At 44.3% G+C, this 20,111-nt stretch overlaps 1 protein-coding gene across 3 annotated transcripts in view; it reads left to right on the top strand.

Moving 5' to 3' along the window:
* TSNARE1 (t-SNARE domain containing 1) overlaps positions 1-20,111 on the top strand; it is a 635,428-nt gene that overhangs the window by 145,783 nt on the left and 469,534 nt on the right. For all 3 annotated transcript variants that reach the window (XM_054984298.1, XM_054984299.1, XM_054984301.1), the window contains exon 3: positions 11,136-11,248. In XM_054984298.1, coding sequence (XP_054840273.1) covers positions 11,164-11,248 — 85 coding nt within the window. In that variant the 5' untranslated portion in view covers positions 11,136-11,163. The remainder of the gene's footprint in view (positions 1-11,135; positions 11,249-20,111) is intronic.

Below are 20,111 nucleotides of genomic sequence, written 5' to 3'. Positions count from 1 at the left end.
TTAATGCTGTTGCTTGCAGTAATCAGAAATCACCTTTCGGAGCCTTCCCTTGGAGAGGCGACCCATCCCTTCTTGGCTTTGAAAACCCACCCACAGAATCCAGGGAGGGCTGATAGCATTGAGCAGAGTGCACACTTTGATATCCATCCCAAGTCCAATGAGATCTGAGAGCAGAACCACAAGTGACAAAAGGCACAGATTGGACACTTGTCAGCTTCCCTCAAGTTTTGATGGGAAATGTAGGCATTCTGGTCTCGCAGCTTCGCTCTCCGACTGCTGTCCAATGGACTTTTCAACTGTCACTTGTCCAACATTCCGCCAAGTTGCCTACATTTCCCATCAAAACTTGAGGGAAGCAGACAAGTGTCCAATCTGTGCCTTTTGTCACTTGTGGTTCTGCTCTGAGATGAACTATTTGAGGGGCATCTTTTGCCAGTGTGGTCCGGCTCGGGAGTCCTTGTCTATTAAATATTCTGATGCTTGTAGAGAGAAAAAGGGGAAATGTGCTCAGCATTTCCACTGGAAGGATCTTTAGTAGCCAGGCCTGGAAAGAGCTCAGCTTGACAACGTTGAGATTAAGGGAACAATGGGCTGGATTCAGCAGAAGTTTTCATTAATATATGACTTAAACGATAGCAGTTCATGATTTGTTTCTTTTGTATGATTTAGATGATTGTGTTTATGTTTTATGTATGACTTCGATGATTGTAGACACCTGTAGTAGCGGGCAATTGTAGATGTATGGCTTAGATTACTGTACGATTGTGTGATGTGATATGTCATGTGATATGTGCCGTCAAGTTGTCTCCGACCCATGGCGACCCTATGAATGAAAGATCTCCAAAACATCCGATCGTTAACAGACTTGCTCAGATCCTGCAAACTGGAGGACGTGGCTTCTTTGATTGAGTCCAGCCATCTCGTTTTAGGTCTTCCTCTTTTCTTACTGCCTTCAACTTTTCCCAGCATTATTGACTTTTCCAGAGAATCTTGTCTTCTTATGATGTGACCGAAGTACGATAGCCTCAGTTTTGTCGTTTTAGCTTCTAGGGAGAATTCAGGCTTGACTGTCCAATTATAGTTCATGGTTTATGTTTGTGAGTTTATTAACTGAAATATATATATTTCAGGGGAGGGGAACCATTTTTTTTGCCAACTCTCCCTTATTGCAACAGGTTGTCAACTCCCCTGCCCCGGCATTTGGGGCTCTCTCCTTGTGCTGCTCCTGGGATTCTCCAGTAGGGAGCTGGTTTTGACTGCAGATGGCTAGAAAAGTTCTCTTCCACTGATGGAAATCCCTGTTGCCAGCAGAGATTTTCATTGAGATCAAACCCATTTTTTTACCTGTTGTTTTCCTATAAGTTAATAATAATTAATAAATGCACTTATATACCTGTTTTTTAAACAGATTAGTGCCCTACTCAGAGCGGTGAACGAAGTCAGAAAATCCCCACAGTACAGCTGGGGAGCTGGGCTGAGAGGAGTGGCTTTCTTTCCAAAGGCCACCTGGTGAGCTTATGGCATTAGAGGAATTTGAACCAGCAGAGTGCTGATTCACAGCCCAACCACTTCACCGCTATGCCACTGCTGGTCCTGTTCTGGGAAGGCTGTTTGGAAGGGGCTTGCGGGAGCTGGAAATAGTTGTACGGAGGCTCGGTTGCAGCTTTATGTAAGGGCATTGCAAAGTTGGATAGTCTAAACAAAGTCTCCCATTGCATCCTTTCCTTCCTGACAAATATATTAATGCACGAAAGATCAGCCTGGTTAGAACACCAACCACATCAGCTGTGCCAAAAAGAGGCACTAGTCAGTTTTAGCCATGAGTGACGTTTTCTGTCAACAAGGGCAACAAGAACACCAGCTGGTCAATATTACCTTCTGCAGCATGAAAAAATATGCACCCGACAGCTTAATCTGCTGGTAGATCCCTCCCAACCCTCTTGCTGTTGTTCTTTATCCACTGTTTAGGTGGGTAGCCGTGTTGGTCTGCAGTAAAACAGTAGGATTTGAGTCCAATGACCTCTTAGAGACCAACAAGATTATTAGAGAGTCTGAGGAAGGGAGCTCTGACTCTCGAAAGCTTACACTCTGAAAACCTTGTTGGTCTCTCAGGTGCCACTGGACTCCAATCCTGCTGTACTTTGTCCACAGTTTCTGTAGTAGGGTGAAATCAAGACCAGTCACGGGCAACAAACTGGCCTAGAACTTCAGTTATTTCTTCTGAGCCTGTCGTAGTGGAAGTGAACGTGCTCAGTAGCGTTGAGCTGCCAAATCTTGACAAGCTCTTGTTTTGTTGCTGCGCCAGAAAGCAGAAGAGCCACTGATGGTTTCTCAAGCCTTCTCAGAAAGAAGTCTCCGGTACCTTGAAATGTCTGTTAAATCTCACCATCGGTGTTCTCAAATCGATCTCCTTCTCCCATATGTGCCTAGTCTTAAAAGAGATGTGATATTGGCAGATCTTCCCAGCCTCTTTTCCAGAAAATCACAGCTGTGCGACTCCTTAATTCATAGCAGAGTTGTGCAGAGGAAGAGAAAGTGTGTGTGTGGGGGGGAGGGTTTAACCTCCCTCCTACACGGGGCTTTGATAACTGAAACCCTCACCCCTCCCTGCACAATGGTAGCTCTTTAAAGAAGAAAAAAGATAGGCGAAAGAAGTGGCACCTGTCCTTTTTTTTCCCCTTTTGAAAAGGCTAATAACATTGGGGAGAAAAAGAGTGAAGCTGTTGCAAGGATGGAAGCGTTAGCCCGCTTTTCTTTCCTAGCACATCTCCTGTTGGGTTCCTGCCCGGCTCTCCTTTTGTGCTTTGCAAGTTAATGCCAGCGTTCTAGATATATATCACAATGATGATTCTGGCTACAACTCACAAGATAGACTTAAATGGATCTTTAATCTTTCATTATTTTCTCCAAATTCTGGGCTTTTAAGTAACATGGCTGATGATAAGGATCTTTATTTTTGTGTAAGAAATAATTTGGGAATATGGGGTTTTAATGATTAGTACATTTTAGACTTCAAGACATCAGATTTTCTTTCTGGCTTCACTGGATGCTGTCTTCTCTGCTAGATTTTAATGCTTCTCTTACGGCTTGTTTGTTCTGGGTATCCTTAAAAAAAAGAGAAGGGAAAACTAAACTTCTGTGTATGGCAAAGCCGAAGTGAGGTATTTGCAAAAATGACAGGTAATCAAACCATCTATTGACTTTGCAGGACAGGATTTTATTTATTTTATTCAGCTTTTATTCCGCCCTCCCCGCAAACGAGCTCAGGGCGTATCACATCGTTTAAAATACAATAAATAATTCCATACAATTTCCATAAAATCAGATAAAAACATTATAAAGATTTTCCCATCTTCCCCACTGAGTCTCCTGAAATTTGTTTACTCCCTCAGGGTGTAAGTGGTCATACTTGCCCTCACGATATTCAGGCTTATGAATGTGGCAATATCATAAGCCCCTCTGCTCATGTGTTTAAAACACAGACAAGCTACCTGGCTAGGCGGGAGATGGAAAAGTACTGGAATGTGAGAAGAGAAGTAAGACTAACTTAGCCCCTCACGCTGGAGTTTGTGCATAACCATAGAACAAGGGAGGTCTCCAGAGGTACTTGGATGAATCCATTCACCCACCCTGCCAATTCTACCCTTTACCCACTCTCCTGTTGTAGCCTCACCCATCCAGCCATCGTGGGTCATCAAATAGTCTCTTTACACCTATAGTTCCTCCCAGGAAGACCTAATCAAACCTTCCTAGTTCATTGTCCCACCTTGGAGACAGTTCACCAGCCTTATTGTCTCACTGTGGAGACAGTTTCCCCGTCCTTTGTCCCATCCTGGGAAGAACCATTAAGTCATTGTTTTAGGGCAGAGACTCCCAGTACTGCCTCAGGGCAAGTTACACAGTATATATGAATGTCCTGCCATGTGCTCCGTGTGTGTGTGTTCTGGACCCTCCACATGCCCTCATATGGAATGTCTGAGCCCTTCTCCCTCTTGCAATGAAGTACTGGTCACTGAAGCTGCTCTCCCTTGGACACTCTCAGTCTTCTGGACCTGGTAACTATAAAGCCAACTCTGCAACTCTCTCCAACCTTCCTCCCTGTTTTTTTCTAGTTAGCTGTGTGTTTGTGTGCTGTGTGTTTTGTGTGCAATTGATCTGTAATATTTTAAATAAAAAACCCTTTTTGATTCAATATCTGTCTGCTTATTGAAAGTGTGGAATATGGATTTAATGAAAGAGATTTTATACACCATTTCTGTGCCTTTCAGTATTATATGCACTTTCACTATGCTCAGGAGCTATTGTAGTATTTGTAACACAACTTGCAAGAAAATGAAATTTGAAACACGAGACCAAAGAAGAATGTATGTTAAACATGTTAATCACTGTGAGAACTGAGAATTAACAGTACAATGCTTGCTATGTGGTAGAGATGCAGCTGTCACACACACATCTGCTGTATGATTTTAATACAGAAAGCTCTTTGTAAGAATTGTCTATGCAAAATGTTGCAATGAAAGCAAGCTAGGATTAGAAACATCTCTCTCAAGGCTGAGAGAGAGGAACTGCAAAACTAGGGCCAGGAGCTGTAACCACAAGCACATTCCAATAGCTTTCCACCCACGGAGCCCAGCTCCTGGAAAAGACCCCAAGGTTGCAAGAAGCGACTTTAGGGCGCCGCCGTTCAAAGTTACATTGGCAAAAAGGAGTGGGCAGGAATAAGCCCGTAAGAGGAGACGTGTGAGAAAGGAAGGAGGATGTTCCTCTCGGAGATAACACCAAGGACAGATCAGAAACAGCAATCTTGCAATTTCTGTTGCTGACCTAAGTTGCTTCTTCCAATCAGAATACCCCTGGACATTTGTGTCATGATAGGTGGTCCCCCCCCTTCTGTGCCAGTGCAGGACCCCCTGTATTCTGCGAGCCAATAAGATAACAAATATTATAATTAACCAAAAGGTATTAATTGCTTTGCATTGCTATTGCAGCTTTGATGAGCACTGAGCACGAGGAGACCTTTTCCTTTTCATGTAAAAATTGTTCATCCATTGTTTAATAAACAATCAATTATTGTTTCAATCTACAGGACTCCGTGGCATATCTCTCTCATTGTGATTGGCTAGAGGGACACTCAAGGCACCAGGTTGTGCTTAACAAAAGGATTCTCTAGAGGAATAGATCCTCGTAGACATTGGCACACATAGATACTGGTCTCTCACATAGCTGTCTTCTTTGCTTGCTAATTCTCCCACAAATTATCTTGCTCGCAAGGAGACCAATTCCGGTAACAAGGGAAACCTTACAATTGGCATAGGGGGGGAAGTGAGAGGATGGAATTCACTGGAAATCACCACCCACTCGTATTGACTTATTTATTTACAAGGTTTTTATCTTGCCTTTCCATCCTCATAAAGCCAGCGAGACAGCTAACAAGTTAGAACAAAATCTCATCTTAAAAACCATTAAAATCTGTGCTCAAATGCATCATTAAAATAATTTCAATCCAGATCTTCAAAAAAATACAAAAGTTAAAAACAACAGTTCAAACATTGGGGAGGGAGGAGGGAATCACTGAGGGAATGCCAAGCGAAACAAAAAAACTCTTCACCCACTGGCAGAAGATGGCAACAGGAGGGGGCAGGCGAATCTCCCTGGGGAGAGAGCTCCAGAGCTTTCTCTTCTGCAAATGGAGATGCTGCTCCCTTGGAAGAATTGAATGGTTGAGTACATACCACTGTATATAGTTCTGGACCTGTATTTCAGAAAATATCTTGTAGAGATGGAAAACGTGCAGCAAAAGACAATCAAAATGATCAAGAATTTGGAGCATTTTCTGTATGAGGAAAGACTGAGAGTCTCTCTACACAAGACATCTGACATGTGAAGAACACGTGTCGGGAGATGCAATGGTAGCTGGGAAGGGTAGTTTAAAAAGACAGAGCCGGAGGCAGGGCAAAGGCTTTGCTATACACTGGAGCTGTGTGAAGGGGCTGTGAAATTTCAGAAAGGAAACTTCAGCCCCTGATGGCCTCTCCAGATCCAAGACCGGCTCTGGAAGGCAGCTCCAGCCCATTTACATTTCTTGCTATCCTCTGGTTGCGATCCCACACAGTTTTAGACTGCAGAGGTGAAATTGACAGAGCCTTGGGGAGGCGAAGATGAAATTGACAAACCCTCTGAGGAGAGTTCTCTGCCGGCTCTGTCTTTTAAAACTATGCTTCCAGACTAATGTTGCATCTCCCTACACTTGATAAACACACTCTGAGGCGTCTCGTGTAGAGATACTCTAAGATGTTTGGGGCTATTTAATTTAGAGAGGGGAAGATACAGAGGTTTCCAAAATGATGCATTCAGAGGGCAGAACTGTTTTCCCTCTCCGAAAATACTAGGTGTATCCAATGAAGCTGACTGGAACGGAATACTTCACCCAATAGACAATTAACCTGGGGAACTCACTAAGACATGATGTAGCGCTAGCCAGTTTAAATGGGAATTAGACAAATTCTTGGAGGAGAGCTCTATCAATGGCTATTATCCAAGATGGCTAAATTGATCTCTGTTCTGCTAGGTTTTGAGGAATGAGGGAAAATAGGAGCAGGTTTCAACCTCCGTTCCCTTACTTGTGGGTTTTCTAGGGCCATCTAATTGACTACTATGGGAAGCTGGATGCTGGACTACATGAACTGATAGATTCAGCATGACCTTTCTAGCGTTCTTATGTTTCTGGGAAATAACAGGTTTACGGCGCCCCTATAACTGCCTGGATAATGTGTTTCATTGTTATTTGCTTCCCACTTCTCCAAGCACGGAGGAATTCTAAAGGGAATGTTATATGGTTCTGTTTTCTTTTTGGACGTGAGCTCACTGGAGACTCGGATGCCTTTTGTAATATTGATCGATTTACAAAAATACAAGCTGATCACATCATTGTAAGAAAGAGGAGTCAGCGGACCCTTTGTTCCGATCCAGCAAATTATGCCTTAAGCTCTCAACGTCGAGCACTTTGGTCTTTGAATAGGAGTTTTCGGCCTTTACTTTCATAGCATTTTGGGACTGAAGAATCAAAGGCTAAAATTCTCCCTGTGTTCCAGATAATATGACTTGTTGAGTGAGACTATACTTGGCAAAGCTCTGTAGCGGTTAGGTTTGTAACTGCTAAAACAGCTGGGTGGGGGTGAATCACCTAGCTGTTTCAGGGTTATCCAATGTTGAGGGTTTCATTTGAGGATATTTTAATTGTGTTACTTAGATGGGGGGGATCTTCTTGAGAATTGGGGGAATTAACATGCAAGGAAATGAGCTAGCAAGAGGAGGGTAACTGGGGGTCTCCACCTATTTATACCAGGTCGCTTCCCTCAGAGGTCTCTCGAAATGACCACACAGGTATATAACAAAAAGATTTTTATTAAAGGGATATCAAAAGCAATCATACAAGAACATACACCACACACATACAGAGTTGCCTAGGAAAAGCAGAGAGGAGGTTAGATGGCGTTTGGGGGGGAGGGTTGTGTAATAGTTACCACCTGTCCAGGAGGGGAGTAGCTTGAGCATCCAGCACTTCATGGCAAGAAGAGAGAGAGGGGCTCAGACGTGCAGTCCAAGGGTGTGCATAGAATCCCAGCACACACACTGAGTGCGGCAGCGGGTCGTCCAGTTATACAGTGGAACGTATCCTGGGGCAGGATTGCATCTTCTGCGCGAAAACAATAAATTAATATCTCTCTCCAGACTAAGAACTGGGAAAACTTTGATTAAGCTTTCCTGGGTGAAACTAAAGTTATCAGTGATGATTGATGTCCTGCGATGGTTGGATGGGAGCGGCTATCAGAGCCCTGATTAGCCTTGAATAGGGAAGGGAACGAGGGAAGATTGGAAGAGTGTGTTGAGATTAACTCAGGAATTTCTCGAGTTCTTGCACATCTCCGGGGCATGGAGGAGCAGTTAGTCAGCTGTCAGTTCTAGGTCAGTAGTCCATGGCAGATAGACCCCCAAACCCCTCACAGCAAGCACTCCAGTGCATTGGTTGAAAAGGTTATTTAGGGATCCATTCAGTTCATGGGTACATCCATAGATGGGTAAGTTGGCAGGAATGACTATACAAGCATAGACACTATAGATATATACTGACTAAGTGCTGTAATAAAGAATACAATACAATACACTATAGATATAGGGAGCACAATTCCCCCCTCCCTTTGGGAGCATTTTGCATTTAGGTGCGAATGTCCTAAAAAGTTACAATAGCTTTGTCTGGGCAGAAACGGCAGAAGATTACAAAGTCTTTCTCTTACACTCCAGCTGCAAGGCCAGCGCCGCATATTTTAGAGATAACAGGCTGGTTACTTTCTCTGTGAAATAAGCATTAGTACTTTCGTTTTCAGGCAGGCCAAGGATGGCATAATTATATGGCAGCATTACACAGCACAATTATATGAGCGTGGCATGAAAGCATACAGCAGCAATGGCAAACCTATGGCATGCGTGCCACAGCTGGCACGCAGAGCCCTCTCTGTGGGCACGCAAGCCAAGTCGCTGATCACTAGGTCCAGGGCTCATTTGGAGGGGGAATGCCTGGAACGGCGTTCCAGTAGCTCTGAGCAGAGATCACATGGGTTTTGGTCCTGCCTACGTGATTCCTTTTCCTCAAGGCTGCCTCCCTGCTGCCCGTCTCTTTAGCAGCAGGAAGTGGAGGCAGCAGCCGGGCTGCTGGGGCTGGCTTTCTAAAGGAGAGTAAACTGCTTTGATTTAACTTGCTTTACTTTCAGTCGTGGCTCTTGAGTGAGTGAGAGAGAGAGAGTGCTTGCAAGCCGGGCTGCTGGTATAAAGAAGGGCAAACTGCTTTGATTTAACTTGCTTTACTTTCATTCATGGCTCCTGAGTGAGTGAGTGAGTCTGTGACAGAGAGAGAGAGAGAGAGAGAGAGAGATGTTAAGTAGTTTGGACAACTGTATGAGTTGTTTTTTCTTAACTAAAACCTCAGTATTCAGGTTTAATTGCAGTGTTGGCACTTTGAAATAAATACGTTGGTTTTGTGTTGTGTTTTGTGCACTCGGGCTCAAAAAGGTTCACCATCACTGGCATACAGTATATCAATACAGTGAATAGATCAGGTCAATACAGAGCAGAGAATACATTAATGGCACGGATGGGTGCAGACATGACATCAGTCTGACACACCTTCCAATAGTTTTCCATTCTGCCTAGCCAGGCCATTTGGTGCTTAAAGCACATGGGCGGGGGGGGGGGGGGAAGGAACTTGTGATATTCCCAGGGCTTTTTTTCTGGGAAAAAAGGTGGTGGAACTCCGTGGTGGAACTCAAGATCGCACAACGACATCACTTTGGGTCAGCTGGAACAAGAGGGGAGTTTTTTTAAGTTTAAATTGCCCTCAGTGAAAATGGTCACATTGCCAGTGGCCCCACCCCCTGATCTCCAGACAGAGGGGAGTTTAGATTGCCCTCCGCGCTGCTCAGTGGCGCGGAGGGCAATCTAATCTCCCCTCTGTCTGGAGATCAGGGGGCGGGGCCACCGGCCATTTCTAAGAGGTGCTGGAACTCCGTTCCACTGCGTTCCTGCTGAAAAAAAGTCCTGGATGTTCCATATCCATAAGCTTTTCTTTCTAATATAATGAAGGGGTCTGCTTGCTAACAATTGCTTTGACATTTTTTTTGGCTTCAATCATTTGGGGGGGGGGGCAAAGCAGAATCAGGAGACTTGTGGTAGGATCACCCAACTGTAATTTCACCCCCTCCTGACTCCAGGGTCCCAATTAGCAGTTCTGCCCCCTTAGCAGCTTGGAGATTTTGGGAAACGGTATGATAAAAGTATAAGGAGATCCTCCACAAGTCTCCCTTCCCCCAAACTTTTCACATTAGCCAGAATTTTAAAATGCTTGTAGCATTTGGTGTGTGTGTGCAGAGGAGGGATTAGGACCAAAGGACGTATAATTCATGGAGTTCTAATCCCATTTGAATCTCCCGCTCTAGGATACTGTAGGTTTCCGCCAGCCAAACGTTACCTCCAACTATGTTTTTCCTCCTACACATTTAACTAATGCTAAGCTGCTCTCAGCTTTCTGTGCAATTAAAGTCCATATGCATTTTTGAGAGGCAGGAAGTGTTCCTTCTTTTTTTTTAATTTACAAATTAATATATTTATGCATGTGTAGAAACTCCCTCGAGTATGCAGAAACCCTGGCTTTACTTAGTTAGCCATGGTTCTCCACCTTTCTGATTCAACCATCACTCCCCCTTATAGGAAAATGATTTTATATTTTCAGTTTTGTGTTGTGATCTTGTGTTGTGTCTTTCTGGGGTGTGTGTGGGGGGGTGCAATTTGTTTTGTATGCCACATTGAACCCATGTTTGTCGGAGAGGGGAGATGAGATATAATTATTTAGATCTGCCTAGATCTCTTCAGAAATGCATATTCAAATAAATATATAAACATGCATAAACAAATATGCATAAATAAATAAATATGCATAAACAAATAAACGTGAATAAATCTAATTTTATTTAAAATATGCACAAATACATATTCAAATAAAATTGCATCTGTATTGGGATAATCTAGAATCAGGCCCGTATTTTTCCAACTGAGATTGTATGCAGAGGCAAAAAGAGTCCAGTAGCACCTTTAAGACTAACCAACTTTACTGTAGCATAAGCTTTCGAGAATTGTGGTTCTCTTCATCAGATGCATGCCTGGTGGTTCTCGAAACTTATGCTACAGTAAAGTTGGTTAGTCTTAAAGGTGCTACTGGACTCTTTTCTATGTTGCTACTACAGACTAACACGGCTAACTCCTCTGGATCTAGTGCAGAGGGAATTTGAAGTTTGGACCAAGCGAAGTTGGATTCTCTAGTCAATATAAATTAAGTAAACGAAGGCGATTGTCACGACTCTTATTTTTGCATGGCTTACAGAGAATTCCATAAAGGAGATATACCATTACAGGAGAGGTCCCTTCATCGATAGCCACCCACTGGTCTTTAGGACGTGGAGTCCTGCAGAGCAGAGTTTTGGATAAAGGTTTTACCTTTTTGCCGGTCTAAAATTCCGCTCCCTGGATTTCTGAGTATTTTAAACCTGCATCTTCCTAATGTGTGTGTTTCCCTGTTGCTTTAAAAGATCTGCCTTTGGGGCTGCCTAAAAGAAGATGTCTTATGGTTCCATTGATGGGAGTGCGTTTGGAAGCAGGAACACCTTTGGAGGGCTTTCAAGACAAGGATACCAACCTCTAGGTAATCACTGGCTTTATTATTTCCTAAATTCAGTCACTGATATGCAACAATGGTGGGCTCTCCTTTGGAGGTTTTTAAACCTCCCATTTCTGGGTAAGGTGATTGAGCGGGCGGCAGAGAACCAACTGCAGAATTTCCTGAAGGAGACCTTGGCCCTAGATCCCTTCCAGTCTGGTTTTCACCCGGGACATGGAGTGGAAACATTGCTGGTCACCCTCGCAGCTTCGCAGGCACCTGGACCGAGGTGGATTGGCGCTGCTGATTTTATTAGATCTTTCAGTGGCATTTGATATGGTCGATTATGACCTTTTGACCCACCGCCTCGCCAGTGTGGGAATTCAGGGTACAGCGCTACAGTGGCTTGTCTCCTTTCTTCTCAGTCGGGGACAGAAGGTGGTGCTAGGAGATAAGTTATTGTCCCGTCAGCCACTAGTATTTGGTGTACCACAGGGGGGGATACTCTCCCCTTTGATATTTAACATCTATATGCGCCCCTTCGCCCAGTTGGTGCAGAATTTCGGGCTTGGGTGCCACCAATATACGGATGACATCCAGCTATATCTGCTGATGAATGGCTGGCCTGCATCTGCCCCAGATGTCTTGGAGCATGCTATTGAAGCCGTGGTTGGATGGTTGAGACAAAGCCAGCTGAAGCTAAACCTTGCGAAGACAGAGATCCTGTACTTGAGTCCCGGAAACCTGGATTTGGGACCCCGGCTTCCTGCACTTGATGGGCCAGTGCTTACGCCAGCCCCGAGAGTCAGGAGCCTGGGCATGATCTTGGATGCCTCCTTGACAATGGAGGCCCAGATTATGGTGGTTGCCAGGTCCTTGTTCTTCTATCTTTGACAGGCCAGGCAGCTTGCTCCCTACCTTTCATCCCACGACTTGACTACAGTGGTCCAGGCAACGGTCACCTCTAGGTTAGACTACTGTAACGCGCTCTACGCAGGGCTTCCCTTGAACCTGATCTGGCAGTTACAGCTGGTGCAGAATGCAGCAGTGCGTGTTATCACGGACTTGCCGATGCATGAACATATAACACCAGCACTGCATCAGCTGCAGTGGTTACCGGTGGAGTACCAAATCAGGTTCGATGTTTTGGTATTAACCTATAAAGCCCTATGCGGACTGGGACCAGTGTATCTGCGGGACCACCTCTCCCCATATGAACCCCAGAGGACCCTCCATTCTAGTGAGAAACATCTGTGAAAGATTCCTGGCCCTAGGGAGGCCCGCCTGGCATCGACTTTTCCATCCTGGCCCCAGCCTGGTGGAACACTCTGTCTGAAGAGACCAAGGCCTGGCACTAGAGATGGGCATGAACTGAAAAAAACTTGAACCATGCGGTTCGTGGTTCGTCAAATTTCACGAACCATAAACTTTCACAAACCTGCCCCTGGTTTGTGAACCGGTATGTTTGGTTTGTGAAAATGTCACATCCTGGACAGAAAATCACCACTTCTGGGTCAGCAGAAGGTCACTTCCGGGTCACCAGAAGGTCTGCAGGAAGTCCATCCCCTGTTGCCTAGGAAACTGATTGATTGGCACCAGGCTGTCTACAGTCACGAACCAAAAAACGAACCAAATGAACAAGCCTAAAGTTTGTGGCGGTTCATCAGAAATGAGACCTGACGAACCACGGTTCGTGAACCACGAACTGGCCTGGTTCGTGCTGAATTTTGGTTCGTATTTTGGTTCATTCCCATCTCTAGTTACCACCTCCTTTCCTAGTCACAACTGTTACCAGCTATTTGAAAAGACTCTTTGCTCAGTTTCTATATGGTGTCTACCTTAGAAATTGCATTTTGCAAATTTCGCCAGGTTGAAATTGTTCCTGAGTTGATGGGAACTGTGTAGTTTTCTCACACTCCCAAGTTGAATTGAATGAAAGAAAACAGATTTCTGGTAGACTGTGGATTCAGTTACCTTGAGGGTCCGGTGTTAAGATTTTGATGGTACATTTGATACTTATCTGCTTGAAGTTTGATGATTTTCTGATGGTATATATTTCAAATATTGAATTACAGGTTTATATGACTGACTTAGGACTCAATCAGTGTAGTTTGATAATCACGGTGTAGTTTTCTAGTTAGGATTGTGTTCCATGATTCTCTTTAGTAGTGCAGCATAAGATGACAGCTTCCACTCTGTTGAACTGATGATTTGCAGATATTCTTGCACTTCAAAAATGCTTGCATTTTTGCAAGCAATCCCTTCTTAGATTCCCAGAATGCTTAGCAGGAATCCATAGATCACATGGGTGTTTGTTCTAGTATTTCCAGTTACCACCCCCTTCTTGCCTAGCAACAAATGTTACCTTTCAAAAACCGGGATGGGGTGGGGGTTACCAGCTATTGGAAAGGACACTTTGATCAGTTCCTATATGGGGTCTATCTTCCTTAGAAATTGCATTTCCCAAATTTCCGCAGCATAAAATCTTACCCATGTTGATGGGAACTGTGCACTTGTTTCAGACTCCCGAGTTGAATTGAATTAAAGAAAAAGATTACTGGTACCTTGTGGATCCCGATGCCTTGAGAGTGGTCCAGTAGGTTGATGGAAATGCAAGATAACAATATTGAAACTTGGAGCGTTCACAGCATTCTGTAAGGCAGGATTTCTTTGCCAAGTTTGATGAGTCCCCTCATTGGCATGAAGCGGAGGTTCATCTCTCCATTATCTCCCCTAATTTTGGCACCTGCACAATATCTTTGCATTCATCTCATTGTGATACCAGAACTATGTGGTGCCATGCAGAGCTGGTGTGATGTAGTGTCTAGGGTGTCAGATTAGGATCTGGGAGCCATGAAATTTAATAGCTAACATTTTCTCTCAGCATCCTTGACCTCACATGATTATTGGGAGGTTGAAAAGAGAAAGGGAAAACCATGTCCCCTGCATCAAGCTTTTTGGAGGAAGGGTGGTATAAAATAATAATAATAACGTTTGCTTTATATACCGCCCTTCAGGACAACTTTAACACCCACTCAGAGTGGTTTACAAAAATTATACCCACAACAACCATCCTGTGAGGTGGGTGGGGCTGAGAGAGCTCTGAGAGGGCTGTGACTGACCCAAGGTCACCCAGCAGGCTTCAAGTGGAGGAGTGGGGAATCGAACCCGACTCTCCAGATTAGAGTCCTGCCGCTCTTAACCACTACACCAAACTGTAGTGTGTTCAGAAGATCATAGGTTGTGCTTCTTGGGGTTGTGTTTCTTGATAGAAACCAGAGTTTCCTTCCTCCATCCTAAGCAATACTTCCCTTCCAATCTCTCCCCAGCATATAGGCAACCCTGGGGAAAAAGTGTACAGTTGTCAGGCTCAATCAGCCAGACACCTATGATATATTGCATCGAATAGTGAAGGAAAGCACATATTTTATACAATTCAAACCAGTATCTTCAGGTGAAAATTGAGGGAGACAAAAGCAATTTTTTAAAAAAAGAACCTGAGAAATAGTGGCAATACTGAGACAAGGGAATTGGGTCACCCTGAACTGAAAGAAACAAATAAATCTACGCAGTCTAAACCACAAGCCGACCGTAGTAGACATGTCGTCAAAAGGTGCTGGGCAAAGCGAATCCTTGCTTTCTGCTTTTCACATATTTATCCTACTCTTTGTCCCAAAGAACTCAAAGCTTAGAACATGATGGGTAGCCATGTTTGTCTGTCTGTTACAGTAGAAAAGAGCAAGAGTTCAATGGCACCTATAAGACTAAAAAAAACCCCCAAAACAGTAGGGTATAAGATTTCGTGAGTCACAGCTCACTTCTTCAGTATAAGTCATGGGTGTTTCATTCATATATTCTAGAAGGTGGATGGCCTGGAAGAAGTGGGAGGAATTGGCCATGACACAAGAATAGCGGCTGTGATTTAAGAATGACCCTGAGGGCTGTGTGATTGGATGCAGAAAGAGGATGCAACTGGCAAGGAGCATATCTGTGGGGGAGAATTTCAGTCCAGTCACTCCACCGTCACTCCCAAGAATCATTTCACAGCTAGAAAATATGAGCAATAGTTTAGGCCATATCAATAAAATATGGAGCCACCTGAACTTGTTTTCATTCTTCCTGGCATGCATTCGATGTCCACTCATTGGCCTTCTGTGTGTCCCCTGCTTTCCAGGCGTGTCAGATTGGAGTGACATATGCGCACGCTTGGGAAAGCTCCCAAGTCATCATTGCTGGTGATGGAAAATGTCAGTCCGTTAAGTAACGGGAGCTAATTTGGAAAGTGTTTTCTGCTTCTCAAGCCTTGTTCATTGATGGGATGACTAACATGGCGAGCCGAATTAAACACTGCAGAAATCCCACACGGGCTGTGTGGGATAAGAGGCTGTTTTATGACGTCTTTTGTACTTGGATGGAGAGACAAAATATATGTGGAATATACAAGATGAATGTCAGATGCATGTGTGAAAAGGACTTTTATATGTAGGCATGCGTTTAATTATTAGATATTGTTCCAAATTATAGATTGTATTGTTATGCCGCTATAGTGCTTTTAATGATTTTTTTTAAAGCAGTATCTGTGATGATAAAAGGCAGAAACAAAAAGCTTCCTGTGTTGGATTGTATTGTAACTTTGAACTGTCTGCAACATTTGTCTCCTACAAGGAGCTTAGGGTGACATATCTGGTTCTCCCTTCCCCATGTTTTATTCTCGCAACAACCTTGCAGTTTAGGTAATGCTGACAGAGCAAGAGTGACTTGCCCCACTCATCTGTCAAGGCTGATGGCCAAACGGGGATTTGAACTCAAGCTTTCCAAATTCTTGTCCACCGTTCTACAATGGCTCTCAATATTGATATTTATGGCTTTTGGTAGCCAACTCGAGACCAGTGCTGATGAACATGGAGTATATATACTCTTTGAAGCACAACCTTGTATGTTTCAAAGGTGACCTTTTCATTCCGAATACTTAGCAATGGAGGCTCAGACATTTTTGGGTTGGAGCTTGTGGTTTCTTGGAAGCTGTCATTGAAACACACATGTGCCTGCCTTCTTTCATATAGTGTGTGTATGGTTTCTCTTTGGGCATCCGTGTTCTTGAACTCAGAATATCTTGCTAGAAGGTGTTACCCAAACAGGAGGTCTCATTAATTAGTTGGGTGAATTAGCATTAAAGGAGACAAGCGAGAGGGGATAACTAGGAATCTCCACCAATGTTTACCGGGATTATTCCCTTAGAGAACTCTGAAATAAATCAGGCAGATGTTCAACAGGATAGGGGTTTTTTAATTAAAGAAAAATAAAAGGCAAACATATAGAAAATCACACACAGCATGCGTACAAGGCTAACTAGGAAAAGAAAAGGAGAAAGTAGTTATGGAGGGCAATAGTTACCATTCCTGAAGAAGGAGGGGTCCGTGGGAACAGCTGAAGAATGACCAGCATTTCACAGGGAAGAAGGAAAAGGCTCAAGCGAATTTGAAGGTATCGATGGATCCCAGAACACACCTGCTGAGCACATGGCTGGACAGCCCAGTTAGAGGGCAAAACATATCCTGGGGGAAAACTGACATATTTACCCCAAAACAATGACTTAATGGATGTCTCAGGAGGTAGGACAATAACTTGGGAGAGGTTTGATATGACTAACTGGGATGGTCTATAGGTAAAAATATTGCTTGATGACCTGGTAAGGACTGGGCGGGAAGGCTATCAGATGTGCTGAATAGCCCTGTTTAGGTAAGTGGGAGAGGAAAGGTGGAGGAAAGCGTTGATGAGATTAGGCAGGGAGGTGTCTCTTGGGAAGCCTTGTCATCTCTGCTGCTGTCTGAGGTGTGGAGGGCCGTCAGTCAACCATTTCCCCTATGACTCATAGCTTGGTAACTTTCCAGTCTCCAGGTTGACTGGCATCCGCTTTGCCTGAGACAAGGTGTTTATGATATTCCGTATTCATAAGCTGCCCTTTCAGTGTGGGGAGGGGGTCTGACTGCTAACAAAGTGGTCCTCTTTGGTACAAATTTTGTCCACCATGTTTTGCAGTCCTATCTTGTACATTCTCCCAGCTGTCCTAAGAAGGCATTCAATCTACCCACAGAAAATATGAGCCCCAGTTCCTCTTTCACCTTCTCTTCTTTTGGCAAAATTCTATACATGGTGATGTTATACTCTAGCCCCTTTCCTTGGGAAGTGAAATGGTAATGCCATTTTCTTGGGAAAATTTTAACTTTGATTTCTTGGGAGTTCCTTGGAAATGCAGTGTCACGCCTGGCAATACTCTAGGAATCTTCCAGTCTCTGTAGTCCATTCCATAGAGATCGGGCGAAATTCCTAGAGCATCAGTGGCACCATTTCCTCCATTGTTTTTTCTCCTGCTTCTCAAATGATCAAGGGCAGGGAAATAAAAGAAGAGGTGAGAGTTTGATCACTGCCACTGGCAATGGCTATTTGTATGTTTTTAGGTTAATCTGCATGTATATCTTCCAAGCTTGGCCTTTATGTATATTTGTATGGAATGCAGCATCTCCCTGCCGCCCCGCCCCCCGTCTTTCGTTTCCTTGATTGTAGCTTCCTTAATGTTGAATCATCTTTAACGTATGACTCACAATCTGTTCCTATCAGCGTAATTGCTGTTCCTCCGTGTTTATATGCTCTCCTCGTCTAGTGCAAAGGAGGGAAAAGTTTGTAAGCTCTGAGAAGTGTTGTCATTTCAAAGAAATAGTCCCCCCCCCCAAACCCTCCCCAGAATAGTACCAGTGATCAGGCCAGAGATACAGACGCTGCTAGGATGAATCACATGTCGTCAAAAATGCCGAGAGGGGGGATTGCTCCCCCGGCCTCCCTCAGTGGCATTCCTGCTGCCAATTATGACATTGATTTAATTACGTTGGCTGGGGTCCAAAATGTTCTCAGTTGAGACATTCCCTCAGGAGACAGCCCGTTCTTCCGCATCATTGTACATAAATTGTCAGTTCTGGCTTATATACGATGACAGTGTACCAAAATCTTTGCCATCCCTCCGCACAAACAAAGAAGGAACAATTTGTGGCACATGCATAGTTAATTTACACACAGGGAAGAATGGTCGATAATCGAAATCCTAGAATGGTAACGTGGAAGTGGGGACACAGCCCCTCAAACTTCAGAATATGTTTATTTATTTACTTATTTTGCCCTGACCTGGATAGCCCAGGTGAGCCTGACCTCATCAGATCTCAGAAGCTAAGCAGGACTGGCCTTGGTGAGTAATTGGATGGGAGACCTCCAGGAAAGACCAGCGTTGCAGAGGCAGGCAATGATGAACCATCTCTGGTAGTCTCTTGCCGTGAAAACCCCACCAGGGGTCGCCATAAGTCAACTCTGACTTGAGAGCTCTCTTCACCTCCATTTATTTATTTTGTTGACTTCAATTATACCCCATCTTTCTTCCTAAAAGGTGGCCCAAAGTGGCTTGCATCATTCTCTTCTCCTTCATTGTATCTTCACAACAACCCTACGAGATAGGTTAAGCTGAGAGTGTATGACTGGCCCAAGATCACCCAGTGAGCTTCCATGGCAGAGTGGGGATTAGAACCCAGTTCTCCTAGATCCTCGTCTGTCACTCTAACCACTATACATACTGGTACCACAGTACATCACACTGGTTGCTCGTCACTTTTTAAAAATGAGTTTATCTTCCAAAGATTTAACAGATTTTTGTATCTAATTGTAGATGCATTCAGCTTTGGTGAATACAGCAGCGGGGTAAGACTTTGGGTGTTCTAAACAATTGATCCATAGAAATGATTTTGACTCCTTGACTGGCTAGGAAGATATCAGTCTGGCTTGTCTGGGGCAGGATGTAGACTTTAGGAACTGATTCTTAGAGGATTGTTCTTCCTCTGGTTCCAAGCCATTCAGTGTTCTAGAACCCTGATTGGATAACAGATCATTGGCATTGTACTTAGAATGTTCCAGGTTCAGTCTCTGGCATCTCTAAACAGATCAGGTCCTATATAATGTGGAAGACCTCAGTCTGAGAACCTGGGCAGAAACGGCCAATCCAGATTGCTAGTACTAGACCAAGGATTTGGGTTGGTATCAGGCAACTTGGTGTAGTGGTTAAGAGCGTGGGACTCTAATCTGGAGAACTGGATTTGATTCCTCACTCCACCACTTGAAGCCAGCTGGGTGACCTTGGGCTAGTCACAGCTCTCTCAGAGCTCTCTCAGCCCCACCCACCTTACAGGGTGTTTTGTTGCGGGGATAATAGTAACTTACTTTGTAAACTGCTCTGAGTGGGTGTTAAGTCATCCTGAAGGGCAGTATATAAATCAAATGTTGTTGTTGTTGTTACTATAAAGCACTGAAGGGCCTTCCTCCAGGAGACCCTAAAGGGTGGCTCTGTCCAGATGTCACATGATAGTAGGGCTGCCAAGTCCCCCAGTGGGGGCAGCAGATCTCCCGACTTCCACCTCTGCCTACCGCCACCACTCATATGGTTGGTAGGTGGGGAAAGATCATAGGGAGTGAGCCAAAACGAGGCAAAAAACTTCCCGGGCCAGCATACATCGGGCACACTACCCATGGACGCGACTACATCACTTCTGGAAGTGATGTCATCGCACCCGGCGACAGTCATGTTCCTGCGCTTCACAGAGGCCATAGTGACATCATCATGCCTACTGGGAGCATGTGCGTGTGATGTGGGGAGGTGTGAGTGTGTGTGGGGGGGAAAGAAATACATGGTGCTGTATCCTCAAGCCATTTTTGAGATAAACTTGACGTTTCAAAGTAGTGTGTGTGTGTTATGTGCCATCAAGTCACCTCCGACCTTTGGCGGCCCTATGAATGAAAGACCTTGAAAACAACCTATCATTAACAGACTTGCTCAGATCCTGCAAACTGGAGGACGTGGCTTCTTTTATTGAGT

This window comes from Eublepharis macularius, chromosome 7 (assembly GCF_028583425.1).
Source record: "Eublepharis macularius isolate TG4126 chromosome 7, MPM_Emac_v1.0, whole genome shotgun sequence".
Taxonomy (NCBI): Eukaryota; Metazoa; Chordata; class Lepidosauria; order Squamata; family Eublepharidae; genus Eublepharis; species Eublepharis macularius.
Note: the sequence above shows the minus strand (reverse complement) of the source record. Positions and strands in the feature narration are given on the sequence as shown.